The sequence below is a fragment of the Onychostoma macrolepis genome, chromosome 07 (assembly GCF_012432095.1).
Source record: "Onychostoma macrolepis isolate SWU-2019 chromosome 07, ASM1243209v1, whole genome shotgun sequence".
NCBI lineage: Eukaryota > Metazoa > Chordata > Actinopteri > Cypriniformes > Cyprinidae > Onychostoma > Onychostoma macrolepis.
Genome location: NC_081161.1, coordinates 30,264,496 through 30,284,115, shown reverse-complemented (window position 1 = coordinate 30,284,115; position 19,620 = coordinate 30,264,496). Strand labels below are relative to the sequence as shown.

Below are 19,620 nucleotides of genomic sequence, written 5' to 3'. Positions count from 1 at the left end.
AGTAAAATTATGGTTATTAGAATAAACATACTAATGCACTGCTTTTAACAGCATTAATGGAGCTCTCTGAGAACGCCCGACACCCTTCTGCCAAACAAAGCAGTCAAGAGGGCAAGAAGCAGAAGGACGGTGGAAAGGTGGACATCCAACTCAAACCTCACATCCCTCACTCAATGTCTACAGAACGGCCACAGTCTCTCGCAGACCTCAAAACTTACAAAGACACCAAAGTGCTGGTGGCCAAGTTCCTGGAGCACTCGAGCTGCAGCCTACCTCCGGAGGTCCAGCAGGTGGTCAACAGCATTAAATGTGTTATTAAATCTGATGAGAAACACATGGAGGAGGCCATTTTCAGTGCCAGTATCATTGATCAGGTGAATTTGGTATATTTTTGCGTAGAAAATATAGTATTCACCCTATGTTCTGAAATGAATATATTTACACTGTTTTACTTATGCGTAGTTGAAAGTGAAAAATCTCTGAACTGAATTACATTGGGGATGTTTGGTTTTCTCATATTCTTCACATAGTTGATGACACAGTCACAGAAGATCATGGGCAGCCGGAGGAAGCATGCTCACGAAGATCTGCATTTACAGAGCTGTGGGGCTTTGAGTTCCCCGTCTTCATCCTTGCGCCGTCCACCCAGAGGATCCAGTCAGACAGATGTCCCTGCTCCCCCGGATCATCAGCCTCAAAGCCTCATCAGTGTATGCAGAGAAACTACACTTTGACCCTGCAGACTACAAACACCCTTTTCCTCATAATCCTCTGAATATGTGCCAAGGCCAAGTCCTCATCAGCAGAAAACTGTAGCTCTTGAAAAACAAAAAAACAGCGAGTTGATGCTCTCTCATATGTTAAAAAAGATACTAAAAAAAAAACAAAAAAAAACAATAAAGAAACACCAGAGTGTTTACCTGCAGGGGTATATATTTTTATTTTATTGTCAGAAAAAAGGTCAAATGTTTGTTAAAGTGCTGAATTTGCTACTGTGCTAAATAGGAGAGTGGGTCTGTAATGGACCATAGAAGATGACAACATGGATTTACCTCTTCATGAAACCTTTTTTTTTTTAAATACACAGCTTCTGCAAACATTATGTGAAAATATTGGACATACTTGGTCATTGTGTGCCATTGCAGGACAGAGACCTTTATGAAGCTGGATTATTCAACTTACCTCAGTGTGTAATTATTTTCTGTGTTACAAAATAAAAATGTGTCTGTTTGTATTTTTTTTCGTTATAGACCCTCAAGTCATTGTTTGTTTGAATTAGTTACATAAGTACTACTCTAACAGGTTCTTGAGTGTTTGTGTGTGCTTTGAATGTGTGTAATGGGCCCCAAACAAAGAGCAGGCTTATTTCAGGTTTATCTTGCTGCAGTGAAAATCCCTGTTCAGCAGTATTTGCTCTGCTTAAAATCTTTGTTTCGGTTCCTAATCTATTCTAAGGGCCCTTGGTAAACCAGACAGGGAAGCTGATTATTTGTTACTTACATGGCAAGTTGGCAACTACTTGTTTAAATCATCTGTTGATAGGCATTTACTGTGTCTCTTACACTTTATAGCCTCAACTAGCTGATCTATTCAAATCAGCCTCAGGGATTAAATGAATGTATTTATTTTATATTAAGTAAAAAAAAAAAAAAAAACCGACATAAGGAGCAACATCCCGGAATAGGTAGGGCAAAAACGACGTTCACGCTAATGAGAACGTTCATTCTAGTGCCATATACCCCACCTTCTCTTATTATTTGAGCGTCCAATTAAAATTGAGCGACAGAAGCAGTTACGCCCACAGCCAATCAGATACGTCTAAAGTGTACGGTTGTATTCACGGATTGGTTGTTGTAGTTGTCAATCACGTTCCTCTGTACACCTTACACGCTGGACGACATTTTTCTGTTTTTTATCGAGACATCCAACCTGGCAGTAAGATATACAACAAGATAAGGAAACGATTTCGAAATACAATCTTTTGCTGACGCGTTTACTTATGTGCGTACGTACAAATATACGGTGTTTGCGCATGCATTGTGCTGGACCGAGAACAGAGGAGGAAGGCTGGAGTTGAGTTACAGTATAAGCGAACTCTAAAGCTAGCGGTGTATGTGTAGTCTTCCCTGCCTGGAATTGCATTCGGAGACGAATTAAAAACGCATCGTTTCGGTTTGTTTATACTGTGTTGTTTTATATCAGGTACTTATTGTTGTGCATGTGCAGAATACTGTAAATCTGGCCTTGCTGGCGGTGTCAGATGTAACGCTAACGCTCTAATAGCCTATTAGTGCTTTGTTGCTAATAGTAATAGATTTGTTTACATGCTCAATTTCGAGTTGGCTTTGTATGTTTGTCATTGTGTGTTTAGGAGAAATCGTTATCGCGTTGTTGAACTGAAGCTAACGCACGGCTGTTGCTCCACGCATGCTACTTTAGCGAGGTTATCACTAGCTACCATACAGCCGAACCGTGCATTCAGAAGTGTATTTATCACACGAGCATGACGGCAGATCTACAGAGATGACCGTAACCGAATAAAAGTGCTGTAGGATCAGGCGGAGTACGGAAAGCTCATGGCTGTGCGCCGTTAGCTCGCTTCAGCTCTCCTAGGCCACGTCGCCTGTGTGTGTTGATGTGTTTGATCTACTGACAGTGGCGTTGCATGAATGCAAACAAGGAAAAGCTTGAAGTCGCCAACTGTGCGGAAGGGATACGGCGGAACCGTCGAAGTAGTTGTGTCACCAACTTCAGGACACTTCAAGGTTGCTGTAAGCCGAATGGGGAAGAACAGAAATCTTTCAAGATAGATAACTTCGCAGAGCAGTGGCCACATCAGTAGTTTCTTGTTTTTACGTGCGGCGCTCACACAAAGCCAGAGATCGTGGTCGGTGCGCCTCTTCGATTACGCGATGATCGGCTTCGGCGCGAATCGACGTGGAGGTCGCCTCCCGTCCTTCATCCTGATTGTGTTATTGGTGATTATAGTCATTCTGTCGTTTAACTACTGGAGCGTGTCCACTAAGCACGGGCGGCTGCTGGACGAGCTGGCCGAGATACAGACGCAGGTGAAGCGCACGGACGCGGCGCGCTCGCGCCTGGAGAAGAGAAACTCCGAGCTGATGATGCAGGTGGACACGCACCGGAAACAGATCGACCAGAAGGACGGAGACTACAGCGTGCTGGAGAGCAAGCTGCAGGCCAGGGATGCGCTGGTCAAAGCCTGCACCGATGAGAAGGTGAGTGAGGGAAAAGGTAGTGTTGGGTTCGAGTCCACCATGTCGAGTCCTAGTTTTTAATCAATCGAGTTAAAGTGTGAAACGTTTATTACTGTCTTTTTATATGAGTCTTATGTTGTTACTTTTTAAAATTTATTTCTGCGTCCAAAATATCCGAGTCCGTCCAAGTTCATTCATAATTGCAGTCCAAGTACCAACTCTCGGAGAAGGAACACGAGGGTTTCCTTTATAAATACATACACATCACTAATGCGCTGTATGATTTGAACATGCATTATAGATTTATCTTCTGTCTTTGTTTCCAACCACTGTCATGCCTTACATCCTTGCAAATGATTGTTTTGCTTGGGTACTTCTGACAGAACTGATCAGGGGTTTTCAAATGCTACAGACCTCTCAGCCAACACAGGGACCTTTAGTATGAAAGGCTAGATTTTCTCAGTAACACTTTTAATTCATTGACAACTTTCATTATCATCACATTGTATCATAGCGAAGACCCATTTGTCATCCAGACCAATAAACTGGCCAATATTTGGCCATTTTCAAGGTTTTCGGCATCTTTTTCAAATCCATTTGAAATCCAATCCAATTTTTGTACATTGAATAAATATTGCATAAACATGTTTGTTTAGCAAATGCACAAAGTGTTGACCATTAGTTGAGCCTGTGTGATTATGCTGAGCTGACAATCGGCCACTGTTATATAATTCTTTGCAGAGTTGCAGATGTTATGCAAATATGAGGGCATTCTATATGTTTATCTTCAGTATGAAAAGATGGTTAGAATAATGACTCCAGGTGGCATTGTCTAAAACAATGACTAACCATGTGGCTGTGGTTCCCAAAAGCATTGTAAGCCTGTGTTGATCGTAGAACCAAGTCTCGTTATTATGATCAGTGCACATCCTGTAAGTCTGTTTGTTTAGCCCTTTGGTCATTTGGAGATGTTTTAATTATTACTGATGTTGCTTAGTTCATGCAAACGAAGTTGTGTAGGCAATTATCTTGTCTAATAGCCTTGTTTTTCCAGATGTATAGTAAATATGTTTCACTGACCAGGTTTTTTCAGTAACACTTTAGAATAATGGTCCGTTGTTAACAAGTAACTATGCAGGAAGTAATAGGTAGTACTACATTAACACTCAACTTAATACTATTAACTAATAGAGAAGCAAGATTAACTAAGCAGTAAGTAATGGCAAATTTAGGAGAAAGGTAGTTCCTTATTAGATATGTGATAATTATTAAATAAAAATCTCCTCATTGAGAACTACTTGTGAACTATGACCAATTAATAAAGAATAACCAATTAATTACTAATCACAACAGTAACGTCTTAAAAGTGAACAATTGGATTCTTTGTGGAAATTAATTTATGAATATGATATCCCCCAAATAAGTCAGCTACAGTTTGAAATTGTGACTTCTACTCTTGCCAAAGGATGGATGTTCTCTGTTTATTTCAATCAAAAACAGAGAATAATAATAAAAACGATAATTCACTTAAAAATGTTAATAATTAGGAAGTGATGCTGACAAGCTCATGATTGAATTAGTTCACAATTATGAATTCTGTTTTATGTCAGTTCAATATGTATCCCTCTCCAAATGATCTACTGGTAGAATATCACTAGTGCCTCACACAAATGTATGACTATCATGTGTCATATATAAAACATTACATAACTTATTAATTTGTTTGTGAGTAATTACTGAGGGGTTAACATGTTTTTCACTTTAAAATAATGGTCCAGATCACTAGTAGTTCCTTAGTAGCACTTTAGCTTTGAAGTGAAAAATACATGAACCCCTCACTAATTACTCAAAGGTTAGCTTGTCAGCCTTCAGGAACTACTAGTGATCTGGACCATTATTTTAAAGTGAAAAACACCTTAACCACTCAGTAATTACTAAGTAATTTAATCCGTTATTTAACATATTTAAATCTGACACAGTGTACATTCATACATGAGGCACATTTGTGTGAGGCACTAGTGATATTTTACCAGACACTGTAATCTGGAATATGCTGTTTTGTGCTTAACACAATATAAATGCAGTCGATGCCTTCATTAAGGATGTGAATTGCTTTTGTCAAGAGAACATCATTATTTATATTCAAGAAAAGTCCTCCCCAGCCTACTGTCACTAAAATACTGAACTGACACTGAACTGATTCAATCACATTTTTAAATTAATTATTTTTATTATTATTATTCTGTGTTTTTGTTTGAAATAAACAGAGAACATCCATCCTTTGCTAAGAGTAGAATTTCAAACTGTAGCCGACTTATTTGGGGGATATCATATTCATAAATTAGTTTCCACAAAGAACCCAATTGTTCACTTTTAAGACGTTACTGTTGTGATTAGTAATTAATTGGTTATTCTTTATTAATTGGTCATAGTTCACAAGTAGTTCTCAATGAGGAGATTTTTATTTAATAAGTATCAAATATCTAATAAGGAACTACCTTTCTCCTAAATTTGCCATTACTTACTGCTTAGTTAATCTTGCTTCTCTATTAGTTAATAGTATTAAGTTGAGTGTTAATGTAGTACTACCTATTACTTCCTGCATAGTTACTTGTTAACAACGGACCATTATTCTAAAGTGTTACAGTTTTTTCATACACGGTGCATTTAAAAGCAGACTACATACTTTCTCTAAAGAAGCAGGCAGTTTGCTTATATTAACTGTTCCTGTTGTGTCTGTTCTACTAGTTTTGCCTGCAGATAAGGCAGTTTTCCTTTTGTGTGACGTGTTCAGTCCAGGTTGCGTGACAGACGGCAGCACTGACTTTTGCTGTGCTTCTTTACTTTCAGTGAAATAGGAATATATACAGTCTTCCCATGAAAATTCTGACCACAAACTATATATAAAATGTAAAAATATGGGTGTTCGCCTTTTAAGACTTGATGTACTGTATATCACCGCACCATTAACATCAGTACACTAAAAATGTGAGCTGACAGGACAGAGAGCATCCTGCCATGCTGCTCTTTATGGATTCAAGCCGTGGGCTTCCCTGTGGTTGTGAGACACAGCTGAGAGCTCATGGTCAGGGCCCATCTGTGTGCCCAGGGCTGTGAGAGCCCCCCCACGCTCTTTCACGTTTCCAGGTCTTCCTGCACTGCCCTCTGTCTCTCTCTTTGTTCTTGATATTATATCAACGTAATTGTTGGGAGTGTGTTGTTACTAGGGCTAGAAAGCAGTCATGATTGCTTATTTTGTTAAAACATTTAGGAGGAATATGCATTTTGAAAATAATTTAAATAACATTCATTCCATTTATTGCTCTATAGCACTCCTGCTTCCTCTCCATTATCATTTTCACCCTGTGGTTTACAGTAAATGGATCAATTGGTTATTGTGGGAAGAGGGTGATGTGGAAGATATCACTGTTGCAGAAGCTAGATTTTGAGACTCATTTCTGCCTAGGTTTTGTCTACTTGGAAAGGGGAAGGGGGTATATGAGCATTGATATTCCATGTGCATTTGGATGCCCTGTACTTTTATAGATTGATGCTGTGCTACAGCAAAAGTTTGGTCAAATTGCTCGCTCGGGCCCCTTTACAGATTATTACCCTTTCACATTCATTGCCTATAGCAGTACTTGTAAAATGTGTTCTTGTTTTAGGAGGCACACTGAACCTTTGCAACCTTGTACAGTCTGAATTAACTGAAATATTGATTTATAGCATGCACCCTGGTGTGTTTTACTATATTTTAACTTTCTTATATATGTAAGGCATGCTCATTTTTCTTTAGTTTGTTCAAAGTTCTCGATCACACTTAGTTTAGAGACAAATTCTCATTATTAACTACAACTTTTACCTCAAACTAATTTGCTGCTTAGTGCTTATTAGTATTTAGTAAGGTAGTTGAAAAGTTTAGGATTAAGGGATCTAGAATAAGGATTAAGGGATCATTCAGAATAAAGCCCAATTTATACTTCTGCGTCGAACCTACGCCGTAGGCTCTGTGTAGTACGGTGTAACCTACGCCGTAGCCTGACGTGCACCTCTCAAATTCTAACAGCGTGTCAATTCTACGCGGACCGCAAGTGCTGTGATTGGTCTGCTAGAACCCCTCCCTCTGTATGTACTTGAGTTTTGTGTGTGTTCATGTGCACTTTAATATATTTTAATGTTACACCTTCTTATGTAAAATAAAACAAAGCAAAGAACAAGTGTCTTATCATTTATTATACTACATAGCATTATACATTACTAGTTGTCTGCATTACTAGTCCTTGTGCAGATTGAAAAAATGCCATCTTCTCCTCTTCTGTTGTTGTCTCCTTTTTGTAGTTTTAAATAATGATTTAATGATTTGATATTTATTTGCCGCCGTCAAACAGCCAAAATGGTAGTAATATGCAAATAAGCAAATAGTTAATATTGAGAATTAGTCCCTAAACTAAATTGTTACCAAGTTTACTTTTGACAGAAAAAGTGCTAGAAACCAGCATATTATCATTAGAAACATACTACATTTACAATTAACTGAATTCAGTAAGTGAACTTGATAAAGTTCAGTCTTGATAAAGCTGCTAGATCTTCAATACCTGTCAGTCGCAGTACTACACATTTTGATGGACTGAAGTTACATTGCTCCTTAACTGATCAGGGCAACACTTATGCTTACATTTTAAAGAGAGTCTAATTTTATACCTTTTCATGGTGTCATTTTATACTTTGTCCATGTGTCGTGGGTTTATGAATAGGATCTGTTCCCTATTGGGAATGTCATCCTGTTTCCTGTCCTGTAAACCAAAGGTGGAGACCATATGCACACACAGACACACCTATTCACTCGTGCTTTCCTGTTCACTTTTGCTTTGTGGTCTGTCCAAGGAGAAAGTTAACTGTTAGCATTGTCATTCATCGCAATGGCAGTTGCTCAGATGACATGTGCAAACTTGAGAGTATGTAACCTGTATAACTAGGCCATTGACGCCAAAGACAGCAAGTCAAGAGAATGAAGCTGTGAAGCGTAGGACTCTTTGGGAAAAATTGCTGTTTCAGTAATGAAGTTGTGAAGCTTGTGGGCTACTGGAGCTGACCTGCAAATGTTAGCAAAACTGAACGAACCCAGTTTTGAGGTTACAGATATTTCTGTTCTCATACATTTTGTTTGCAAACTGTGTAATTAACTGTTGTGGCACCATTTATTTATAAAATATTGTTAAATTATTGATTTATACTCTGTTTATTAAAATACCGTAATACAATATTATCACAGTATAATATTTTTCACCTATGGTTAAAAATAGGATGGTTACAGAAAATGTACAACCTAATGGGTCAAAGTGATGGAATGATGAATTTTTGTATTGCAGCCTGCAACCAATTGGTATTTGGATGGTATGCTGATCAATTTGTCAGGATGGTCAAGTGTTGACTTTAAAAAGGAGAGTAAATGTGAAGTAAACATGAAATCAAAATTGGCCCCGTCTACTTTAATACATGCTCCTGGTGTAATTGTGCACTATCCATCTGTGAATGTTATTTTAAATAGGCTAGAAAAAGAAAATTAAATCTCTCCCTTCCAAGTACTTGGCTCCAACTTGGTATGTAACAGCCACTTCATATTGACTTTAGTTTTATGTAAGGCCCTAATTGTTATGGATGAAGACCAGTTCTCAACATCTAAGGATCTGTGAGTGGTTGTTGCCCTGAGCCAAATATTGTAAAAGAGTGGAAGTGGTTTGAAGTGATGCAGTGAGCTTCTGTTACTCTCTCACCTGCTGATGAGAAGGGTGCTGAGCTGGACTGTTTTCTCCATAGGGTGACATTGACGCTTTAATTACTGACCCCTCTCCTGTGTGTGATTCCTCCATTAATTTCTACTTTAAATCTGATCAGCCTAATAGTGGAATCAGCAGTAGAAGTGTGGTTCTGGTGTATGGGTCAGTGTAAGGTCTGGCTGTTAGCTTCCAGTTTGTAGATGCCAGTCTAGCAGCTGTCACTGAGATAATGGGAATGCAAACAGTTTTCTCCAGGTATTATACACCTCTTTGGCTTCATTGTGTCTGAGAGTAACTGCAAGCCTCTGCTTCTTCTTAGGTGTCAGAAGAGTAATAGATGGAGGCGTAGGTTTGGAAAACAAACACACTGGAAGCTCCTAACTATTTAAGTTGGCTCCTTCACTTTTTTTTTTTTTTTTACAAATTGATATTGATTGGATGAAGCATCAGTACAAATCTATAGGATGAGCATGCATAGACATTTAGCTGACCCTTCAGCAGTGTTGGTGAGTTGTGCATACACACAGTGCAGTAAACTGCTATTTTGCTGTACTTCCTCCTTCTGTTCTGCCGGTTGCAGTAGCTCAAGGCTTATCGGGCCCCTGTAATCGCACATTGCTCAGTCCTTATGTCCACTGCCCTTGCAGCTTAATTTGCCTTGCTGACTATCATCTTGTCTTGTGCTTTGAGCCAGGGCTCTGCTCTCAGCAAACTCAAGCTCTGACTGTGTCCACATCCTCCTCGGTGAATTTGTCATCTCGATCACACTTCCCTCTGAGCTTTCCCCTCTCAATCCTATCGCAAAATCACAGCCGCCTCTCATACAGCAGTAAAGCTCTGGAGATTGAATTCTCTTACTGTGGATCATTGAAAAGGAATTGGACAACAATACTTTTTGACTCATAAAACAGGTGATGCTGAAGAGCGTGTGGTACTGTAGGCGGCTTCACACAGTTTCTCATGGGTTCAAAATGTCCAGGGGATGGTTTGATTTATAAATACAGGAACCAATTAAAAAAAAAAAAAAGTAATTGGTAAAGGAGGAGGAAAAAGAAAGTTTGGGATATCATCATATATTAGGCTTGGGCGGTAATATGGTATACCGCGGGATCTAAAAATAGCAACGGTATCAGTTTCAATACCGTTATACCATCATAAAAAACAATGCACTTATATAGGAGACGAGGATATATATTAAATATAATTTATTTAATGCCTAAAAATGCGTATGCTTGGTTGTCATCACGTGACAGCGTGGAGGAGAAAGAGAGAGGGGGGGAAAGATGGCGAGTTGCGCACCAAGTGACCTGGTCTCGAAAAAGAACACAACTTCTGCAGTTTGGCAGTATTTGGTTTCGACCGAGCGAGAAGGAGTGGCGGTAAATACGGACGAGGCAATTTGCAAATTGTGCAACAAAAGGTGACCGCGAGAGATGGAAATACCTCGAACCTAAGGTCGCATATACGAAACCACCATCCACTCACACTGCTGCGAGGATGGACCCGAGTTCACTCAGTGCAACCAACATGATCTCACAGAATTCCGTGTAATGTTCACGGACTTAATTAACCTCCGAATCTGTGGTGGCATCACGGAATCGCGAAAATTCGTGATGGACTCACAGAAGTGATACCAATGTAAGTCACTGACAGGCATCAGCCGTGCTCACGCATCGGAAACCCTTAGCATCAATATGCCGACGCGATACTGGGAAATTTATCGTCATCATTATTGTTCAGAACTGGGTAGGTTTAGGGTAGGGGTGGGGTCAGGTACTCCAGTGAAAGTATAACTGCATCGGAGTCACTCTTTTTACGTGGTCCGATGCAGCGCTGGTGTTGAACCAGTGAATCCGTGCATGGACCACGGCTGATGCCTTCTGTGAGCCCAGCATGGAATTTTCGGCGATTCCGTGATGCCACCACAGATTCGGAGGTTAATTAAGTCCGTGAACATTACACGGAATTCTGTGAGATCAGGTTGGTGCAACAGTTTCAACGCCTCGATGCAGGACCAACAACATCTAGGTCCACCGACAGCCGCTTTGCAATACTTTTTATAATATGGATGTTTATGTTAATTTAATTCTGTTTGACTGTTGTATTTGCACTTTTTTCTAAACTGCTATTTGTTGCTAATAAAAGTTGTTAATATTGTTGTGCATGTTATTGTTTCAGTATTAGTGTTTGGTATTCAGTTTCTGAACGGTTTAGGCACAAGCCAACAGTTTGGTGACACTGTCTGAGCCTTATGTCATAATTTTTTTATTATTCACGGTAATACCGGTATACCGAGGTAAAATAGGGAGGAGGTTTGACGGTATCAGAATTTGGAAACCGCCCAAGCCTATCATATATGCCATATTACTGTTTCTACTCTGTTTGGGCAAATAAATATTTTGGTGAGTCTAACTGACCCCAAACTTTTGAAATATATTTATACATAATTTAGATTTAGAGATTATTCACCCACAGCTGCAAATATGGGTTGGTGGCTATATGTAATAATCAAACCTTGATTATAGCACTCAAAAAGTTGTGTAGTTGACATTTTAGATATGGAAATTGGGGAGAAAAAATTTAAAATGTAAGAAAATAAAACAGTTGTATAAATTGTATAAAACAAATATTATATAGACAATTATGTATATGCATACGTTTACATTGTTTACCCTTTTATGCTGTTTTCTGTTTATCTAATTTGTATTATTTTAAATAGCAAATTATTTGTATTGCTTTTAGGTACTCAAAGTTATTGAATTTTGTTGTGTTTTTCCTGACTAAACCCTTAAAATCTCATATGGCAGGATTCTAGAAATTTTAGATTTTTCTTGAATGCCAAAAATCATTAGGACATTAAGTAAAGATCATGTTCTATGAAGATATTTTGTAAATTTCCAACTGTAAATGTCAAAACTTAATTTTTGATTAGTAATATGCATTGCTAAGAACTTCATTTGGACAACTTTAAAGGCGATTTTCTCAATGTCTTGATTTTTTTTTTTTTTGCACCCTCAGATTCCACATTTTCAAATGGTTGTATCTAGGCCAAATATTGTCCTATCCTAGCAAAGCATACATCAATAGAAAGCTTATTTATTCAGCTTTCAAATAAATCTCAATTTTGAAAAATTTAACCTTATGACTGATTTTATGGTCCACGGTCACATATATTCTAAAAATATAATATTGCATTCCTGTTTTCACTTTTTTTTTTTTTTTTGTGCTTTCCAGAATAAGCTGCAAAATGATGTCAGCGCCCAGATGTCAGAGATTCACAGACTGAAAGGTAAGAAGTGCTCACTAGAGGGTGCTACTTCCCAGTATCACCCCTGTGTTAGTGTATGCAAGTGACATACACCACTATTTTTGTACATTTTCTCATACAGACTTGTTTCTTTCTACTCCACACTGATGTAAACAAATCATGTTATCCTGTTGGCTGATATTTTTCATATTTTGGACTGCTGATCTAATGGGGCATGTAGTGATGTTTGTTTAAATGTGTGTATGTATGGACACATTTACAGAGCAGGTAAAGGAGTTGAGACAGGAGGTCATCCGACAGGAAGACCAACTGAGGGAATTGCGGAAAAACAGCACCAATTTGGAAAAGAAGCTAGAATATGAGAGGTGAATACAAACACTGGTGGACCCCCACCCAGAAAAAGGGGTCTTGTTTTCTATGCCCTTCCATTCATACATTAGGGATTGGTTAAAATGTTAGCCTAGTTGATCATGCAAATATAAATCTATAATATAATATTTGCATTGCAGCTTGCAGTGTGGCCGACAAATAGCTGAGCTGAAGGCAGAATATGAAGAGAGCAAGAAAAGAGTTGAAGAAGAGGCAGCAAAACTCAGACAGGTGGGATATGAATGACTTGCATACAGTCAGTTTCAACTGCAACTTGACTCCAATAACACTGTATTTTACATAAAACAAAAAACTTCTTCATTGCAGAGTTTATTAGAGAATCGTAAAGTGGACACAGGGGGTCGGCAGGTGGAGGCGGATCTTGATCAATCCATTAAAAGAAAAGAGGATGACACTGCAGAGCGCCACACAGTGGCTGCACGGCGAAATGATGGACCACTTCTTAAAGGTAGCAGGAAAAGCCTCAATGAGCAGATGCATAAACATTTTGGTTGAACAAAAATCTCATTCTCTTGCCTTTTTTTTTCTATCACAAACACTCAAGATGATATGGGTAAACCTGGTAGTGATGCTGGAATGCCTGGTATTGAGGACAGTGAAGTAGGCAAGATAGAAGATGCACAGTTTGGTGAGTAACAGAGTAAAAAATGAATAGTCATCTCGCTGATGAGTAACAGAGAGAAAAGACTCTGAAGCATGCTGAAAGGAAAAAAGTTACTTCATTCAGATTCACATTTCATGTTTCTCCAGCGCTAAAGAAGCCAGCCATCACGCCGCAGAAGCACATGGAGCCCGCAGAAGCTGCGGCATTGCTGAAGGAGGAGAGGGCAGGGTTTGGAGCTGGTGCCGGTGCCAGACCAGGGGATGATTTGGCCCGCGGGCAACCGTTGGACAGACCAGACATGCCCCATGATGAAAACCTGCATTTGGGGAACGACGACATACCTTTGCAGCAACAGCTTCCAAAGCCGGTGGCAGACAAACCCATGCTGTTTGACAAAGATAAGGCAGCCATAAAGGCAGATGAGTTTGGGGAGCAGCGTAGACAGCTGGGAGGTGAGAGGTCATGTTTTATCTGTGCTTTTATTGCTTATACTAACACCTTTCAATTGTTGGTTGTGTGATATACTCACACACATAGCTACTATGCAGGCAGTAAGGATTCCACTATTGCATGACACAATTCAAAACTGTATTAAAATGACTCTTCATCTTTTTCTGAAAGTATTTTTTATTAATACTTTATTACTATAGGTGCATTTTTATTTTTGCATTAGTTTTCTCCATTTCTGGATGATATTACCAAAAAGCTTTTTAAAACGCTATTTGCTCACACACCCCTTCAGACAATGCAAATATAGTTTTGTTCATAATTTCTTTGTACTGGGAAAGCCATGTAGTAGAGCTTCTGTTCTTTCATTATAACATAATTCTTTCGTTATTTCATTATCTCTTTTACTGTCCTGTTTTCATCCTCCTTGTTTTCTACGTGACCCTGTCATTAATTGAAGTTTCCATTTTTACTTTCACTGTTTTTTTCCTACATAGGAATAATGGAGATTAGAGTCATGCCATTAAGTGAAATCCCTCTACTTACAGAAATATAATATTTTAATATCCAGTGCTGTCTGTCTTTGTTTCATTAGCTGAGGGTTTAAAGGCAGAGGGAGTTGGACTTCCTCCTCCTCCTAACCCAGCTCATGTCCTTCCCAAACACATTGACCAGCACAATGGCAGAGATCCTGCGCCTGCTGACCTTCCACGTCACCGTCAGAGTGAGTATGCAATTGTACAAAGGTGGAGATGGGGGCAGTTTCTGAAGATGAAAAGACAAAGCTTCAGCTATCCACTTGCTAAGTCGTGACATTAAATGCTGTTTCTGGGTCCAAGCCTCTACTCCGTTTCAAATGAGAATACTATCTCAATCCAATTTATGAGCACCATTCAATTATGGCGCACCTTTAAGCCAATTTTTTTTAATTAATTTTTTTTATTACAATGTACACTACAGTCTCCGGGCTCACGGTGTACCAGACACCAGTATTTTAACAACTCAGAAAAGATGAATCGCTGCCTGGCCAGTTGATATTTTGGTATGGAGATAAAGGCTAAAATCAGGATGTTTGGTTGCACTACAGCACACCCTTAGTGGACCCAGAAGCTGTGACATGTGACTTTACACTTAACAACTGGATACTTATATTCCTATATTCTGTTATATGGGAGTTTCCGTAAAGTGCTGATTGGTTACCTTCATGTCTTTAGGCTTAAAAGAATAGCTCACACACAAATTGTCATTCAAAACCTGATTTTATGCTTTGCATGGAACACAAAATTAGATATTTAGTAGAATGTTCAAGCTGCTTTTGATTTGCCAATCACACAAGTGGATGGTAATTCTCACTCTCAAGTTTTTGTGTTTCCACTTAAGAAAAATAAAATATGGTTTAAAAATGACATGAGGCAGAGTAAATGATTTTCATTTTTGGGTGAACCATTCTTTTAAGACTCTCTCTGGGGTTTGATGCAACAAAAGCTGGCTCCATTCAAGCCAGTCTTAAATCAGTTCCTCTGAGGTAGCAGATGAATGTGTGTGTATATGAAGCCCAGGCAGAGCGTGTGTGTGTGTGTGTGTGTGAGAGAGTGTGTGTGAAATACAGATTGTGAAGCTGAATGTTAGATTGGGTTGTCTGCTGATTACTGCACTGCCTGACTTTGCTCCGTCTGCTAAACTCCTGCACACCACCATGTACCCCATCCCACCCAGCCCTCCTTTCTTCTGTGTGAACTCCTCTACCACCAGCTCCATTCCTCAGTTGTCCTCCGTTGATTTTATTTCCTTTGGGCCTAAATTATGGCATAAGCAATTACTTTCCATGTAGTCTCATTAGCTATGTTTCCATCGAAGATGCAAATTTAACTTATGCGCAAAAATGTAGTATCGCGTAAAACATTTGCGAATAAAGCGTCGTTTCAGTCCAACGAGTCAGAGAACAAAATTGTCACTTCCTGATAAACTGCCACAAAATATCTCGAAGAAAACTAGGAGAAGCCACTGAATATAATAATTTTCATATATAATAAATTACTTGCGCCTCAGAGCGAGCAGACTTAATACAATAAATGCAGTCATTGCTTTCGAAGGTGGATGCCAGCTGTTTGGGAACGCACTAATTATACAGAAATACTTTGACAACAGACTTTCCTCAGGCATTTCAGAATGACCAAAACAACATATAGATGCTGTGAACGAGATCGGTTCACTGGTTAGTCAAGTTATCCTGTCTCATAGCGCAAAGTCACATGACGTTTTCAGTGCGCATGGTAGAATTTATTCGGTAAATGTGTTTCCATCATAGTTTATGCAAATTGTTTCTTATCGGATAAAAAGTTTATCCTACTCAATTGTGCGCACAAGTTTTTATGCGCTTTTTAAAAAAAATTGTATGCGATATTCCAAAATGCGCATTAAAATAGGTGGATGGAAACATAACTATTATCCTTTCTTAACTATTTATTCTTGTGAATATGCTTCTGATCTGTTTGCCTTTCTGTGCTTTCTTTTACTATTCCCTTAATGTCCTTCTTTCTCCGTCTTTTACTCCTTTGAAATTTTGCTCCTTTTCTTTCTCTCTCTTTCCTGATGGGGCCGTTCTCTGCCTCTGCAGGCCGTTTCTTTGATGAAAATGAGTCCCCTGTAGATCCGCAACACGGCAATAAGCTGGCGGACTATAACGGGGATGATGGCAACGTGGGTGAGTATGAGGCGGACAAGCAGGCCGAGCTGGCCTACAATGAGGAAGAGGATGGTGATGGTGGGGAGGAAGACGTCCAAGGTGAGCCAGGGGATTGTGACTGCTTTGCTATTCCGTCTCCTCTCCCCCTCCCTTGTGCTGTTGCTGTGCTGCTAAATTAAGCTGCTGGTTCAGTCATCATGGGTTCACAGCATACTGAAGTACTGTCAGCTCGTTTGGCCTAATGCTTGAAAGACTTGTGGAAGGGGTCAATCGGGGAGGAAGCCCTCACCTCAGTGTGCTGAGAGCAAGTGTGAATGAGAGAGAAAGTTATGAGTGTGAGATCCTTAACCTTACTGGACCATGTGGTTATGAGACTGAACCTTCTCTCCCAGCATGCCTCATTCCAGTCATTGTCTTTACTAATCAGCGTGCTTGTGTGTAGCGTCATTGTGTTTCCAGTGCATGTGAACACCATAACACCTGTGTTGAATCCTTTTCACTAGGGTTTTGATATTTTAAATGAGTTGTTTTGAAGTCACTGTTGTTTAGCCTTGTAGACTGGGCCATCTTAATGCATTTTGCCAGTTTTTGCATCGGTATCACTTAACACTTGTGACAGTTGTAAACCCTATGTCTCTTAGACCATGTTCACAATGCAAAAAATAGAGAGTGACAACTGCATGTAAGTGAAAGAATGAATCCTGTACTTTTCTGTTCCGTGTGTGGACACCATGGTTAATATTAGGGCTGCACGATATTTCCAAATAACTAGTATATTTGCAATAACTCAAACAATTTGGTAATGTTAAGTTTTCTGGTTGATTATAACTATACATCATCATGTTGAGAGTTAGTAGTATTTACATTTGGATTGTTTAAATTAATATTAAATTACATTCTAAGATTTGACATTATTTTTATTTAATGCTGCAGTAAAACACTGCTGCTCTCTTTCAGAAGTTGTGAAACTTTCATTTTGTAATTGAATTTAAATACAAGTTCAATTGATTTTACACAGACTTTAGACCATTAACATGTATTGCACATTGCATTAAGTTCGCATGTCTTCAATATCGTGCAGCCCTAGATGATATAGTAATAACCATACAAACATTTTGTTAGCTGTAAACAAAAAAACAGAGATAGTGACAGATTACTTGCCATTTTTGACAAATTACCATATGAAAATTGTTAGTAAACAAAAAAGACAGGCAGTGACAATCACATTTATATAAAATACGCATACGGTGTATGGAACCAACTCTTTTTTAGAAACAACAAACACTGCCTCTTCTGGCTGAGTAACTCCTGAATTCTGTATACACACAGAATGATAATTTATGGTTGGCTGTATAATCGATTAATTGAAACCAAACAATTTTACAGCCCTAATTTATGGGATTCAGACAATGTGGTTGTCACTCCCAAAACTTTGCAGTGTGTATGTGGCCTTAGTAGCTTTCACTATTATTAGTATAGGCATATTTTTCTTCACCCATGAAAGTTACGCTAGTTAGTCAGTCAGCCATTGTTGTAATCGTAATCACTGAATTGTAATTATCCCTGTTGTTGTATCTTTCAGACGATGAAGATCGGGAGGCTCCAGGTGAAAGGGCTGTGGATTATGGAAAGCGACATCAAGCCATTGACGTCCTGTAGTTCAACCTCTCAAAAATCCTTTACATTGAGCTTTGGATGTTTCTGACATTTGAAGTAGCCAAGCCAGGAAAAAGAACTTTGGATTTCACCTGCAATTTTGGTATCACGATTGGAGACATTCAGACTATTCAAACTATTTCAGTGTCTTCAGAGAGGAACAAGTTTCAGCGTTTCCGGCTGTGAAATCAGTGACTGTGGATGAGTTTAAATCAACTTAAATATGACAGTGATTTCATGATCTGCTGCAAATGTTTGCTTGCACATGACCTAATTTGAGAGTATTGTTTTCATGTTTGTTTGTTTGTTTGCTTTTGCCCCATCTATAGCATAGGTCTATCAGAATTGGGATTTGGAACTAATATATTGTACAAATTTTTTTTTTTTTTTTTTGGGGTTAATAAAATACGTTCTCCAGGGACTGGAGGACACTACTGTGAATAAATAATACGGAAGTAATATTTCTCTGTTAGATTCACAAAGTGGAACATATTGACACTACTGGTGAAAAGGACCTCTACAACACCAGTTTTCTTTTTTTTTTTTTTTCTTTTTTTATAAAGAACTGCTGAAAAGCATAATCTCCCTTTATCTTTTTGGACAACTGTTGCTGAATTGAAGTGTAAACTATGGGACGATGCAATTAAGTTGCTGTTCAACCTTTTAACCTCTCTCTGGTAAATAATGACACCAATTGACCAGACATGTTATTTTTTTTAACTAAATGACACCAATTGGCCAGACTTTTTTCTTTTTTTTTAAACACTGTTTCCAATTCTGAAGGAGCACTCAGAAGTGCACATGGAGTCTTGTAAGGACATTGTTGCATGCAAAAGGCAGCCTTTGTAAATCAGCCTGTAGTTCATCAAGAAAATGGAAAAAAGCAATACTCGGTGCCACAGACTAAACTCATCACAGCTGTTGGCCTGCTTCCTTTCTTACTGGTAGCTGTAGATGTACAGTACATATAAGGAGGAATCTGTGTGACAAGGAATGCTGTAAAATTGCTAAACTGTCAAAAGGACATAATGATCATAGACCTAACTGTTTGTGTTTGTTTCATAATTAAACAAAAATTGGTAGGGTTGGCATACTGAATGTACTCTTTTAGCTTGTGATTGTTTTTGAGATCTGTCACATGGGTGTTTGGGCTTTCTTACACAGCTGTGCAGTGCAATCCAAGGATAACAATTAACAAAATACTCTATATTTCAAATAAACTGGTCCTGTTTTGGGAAAAGTACAAGTCCTATCACTGTGACTGAAGTATAGAAAGTAGTAGCATCAAGAAGAGCACCCAGAAATCTTCATTAATTTGTCCCAGGCTGCTTTACAAACATAAATGATTACATTACGGTAACAATAAAAGATTTTTTTCTGTATAAAGTTTCCCTTTGTTTGCATTTAGAACATTTATATAAATGTGTATCTATTCACCTTAAATTGACCATTTATAAAAATATTTTGCTCTAAGACGTATGTATAAGGAATGTCTTTGTACCATATGATGGCATCTGAAGTAGAATGGAATTGAAATTCGCTTCATTCAGGAATACACAGGCATTCAGCCGAAC

General features: G+C 38.7%; 2 protein-coding genes across 7 annotated transcripts in view; both read left to right on the top strand.

The window, feature by feature from the left end:
* The window catches only part of fam189a1 (family with sequence similarity 189 member A1), a 105,625-nt gene extending 104,099 nt beyond the window's left edge, over positions 1-1,526 (top strand). For 4 of the 5 annotated variants that reach the window (XM_058783656.1, XM_058783655.1, XM_058783654.1 and 1 more), the window contains 2 exons: positions 52-374; positions 531-1,525. In XM_058783656.1, coding sequence (XP_058639639.1) covers positions 52-374; positions 531-734 — 527 coding nt within the window. In that variant the 3' untranslated portion in view covers positions 735-1,525. Of the gene's footprint in view, positions 1-51; positions 375-530 lie in introns of all 5 variants that reach the window. The other variant, XM_058783657.1, reaches the window with a different exon arrangement.
* A 323-nt stretch (positions 1,527-1,849) lies between these two features.
* golm2 (golgi membrane protein 2) lies at positions 1,850-19,397 on the top strand. Of its 2 annotated transcripts, XM_058781166.1 has the most exons (10): positions 1,850-3,239; positions 12,230-12,284; positions 12,526-12,628; positions 12,773-12,863; positions 12,960-13,101; positions 13,198-13,281; positions 13,404-13,709; positions 14,300-14,428; positions 16,322-16,489; positions 17,973-19,397. In XM_058781166.1, exons 1-10 carry the CDS (start codon positions 2,913-2,915, stop codon positions 18,047-18,049), a joined length of 1,482 nt encoding a protein of 493 aa, XP_058637149.1. In that variant the 5' UTR covers positions 1,850-2,912; the 3' UTR covers positions 18,050-19,397. The 2 variants fall into 2 exon arrangements, with proteins under 2 accessions (XP_058637149.1, XP_058637150.1); XM_058781167.1 differs by lacking the exon at positions 16,322-16,489 and having other exon boundaries at positions 1,853-3,239; positions 17,973-19,393.
* The last annotated feature ends 223 nt before the right edge of the window (positions 19,398-19,620 follow it).

Excerpts from the sequence above, each read along its gene's own strand:
- golm2 (XM_058781166.1), top strand. The coding sequence starts at position 2,913 with ATGATCGGCTTCGGCGCGAATCGACGTGGAGGTCGCCTCCCGTCCTTC. Across the intron at positions 12,629-12,772 it reads AAGAAGCTAGAATATGAGAG|CTTGCAGTGTGGCCGACAAA; the intron begins GTGAATACAAAC and ends TTTGCATTGCAG. Across the intron at positions 13,102-13,197 it reads TGATGGACCACTTCTTAAAG|ATGATATGGGTAAACCTGGT; the intron begins GTAGCAGGAAAA and ends CAAACACTCAAG.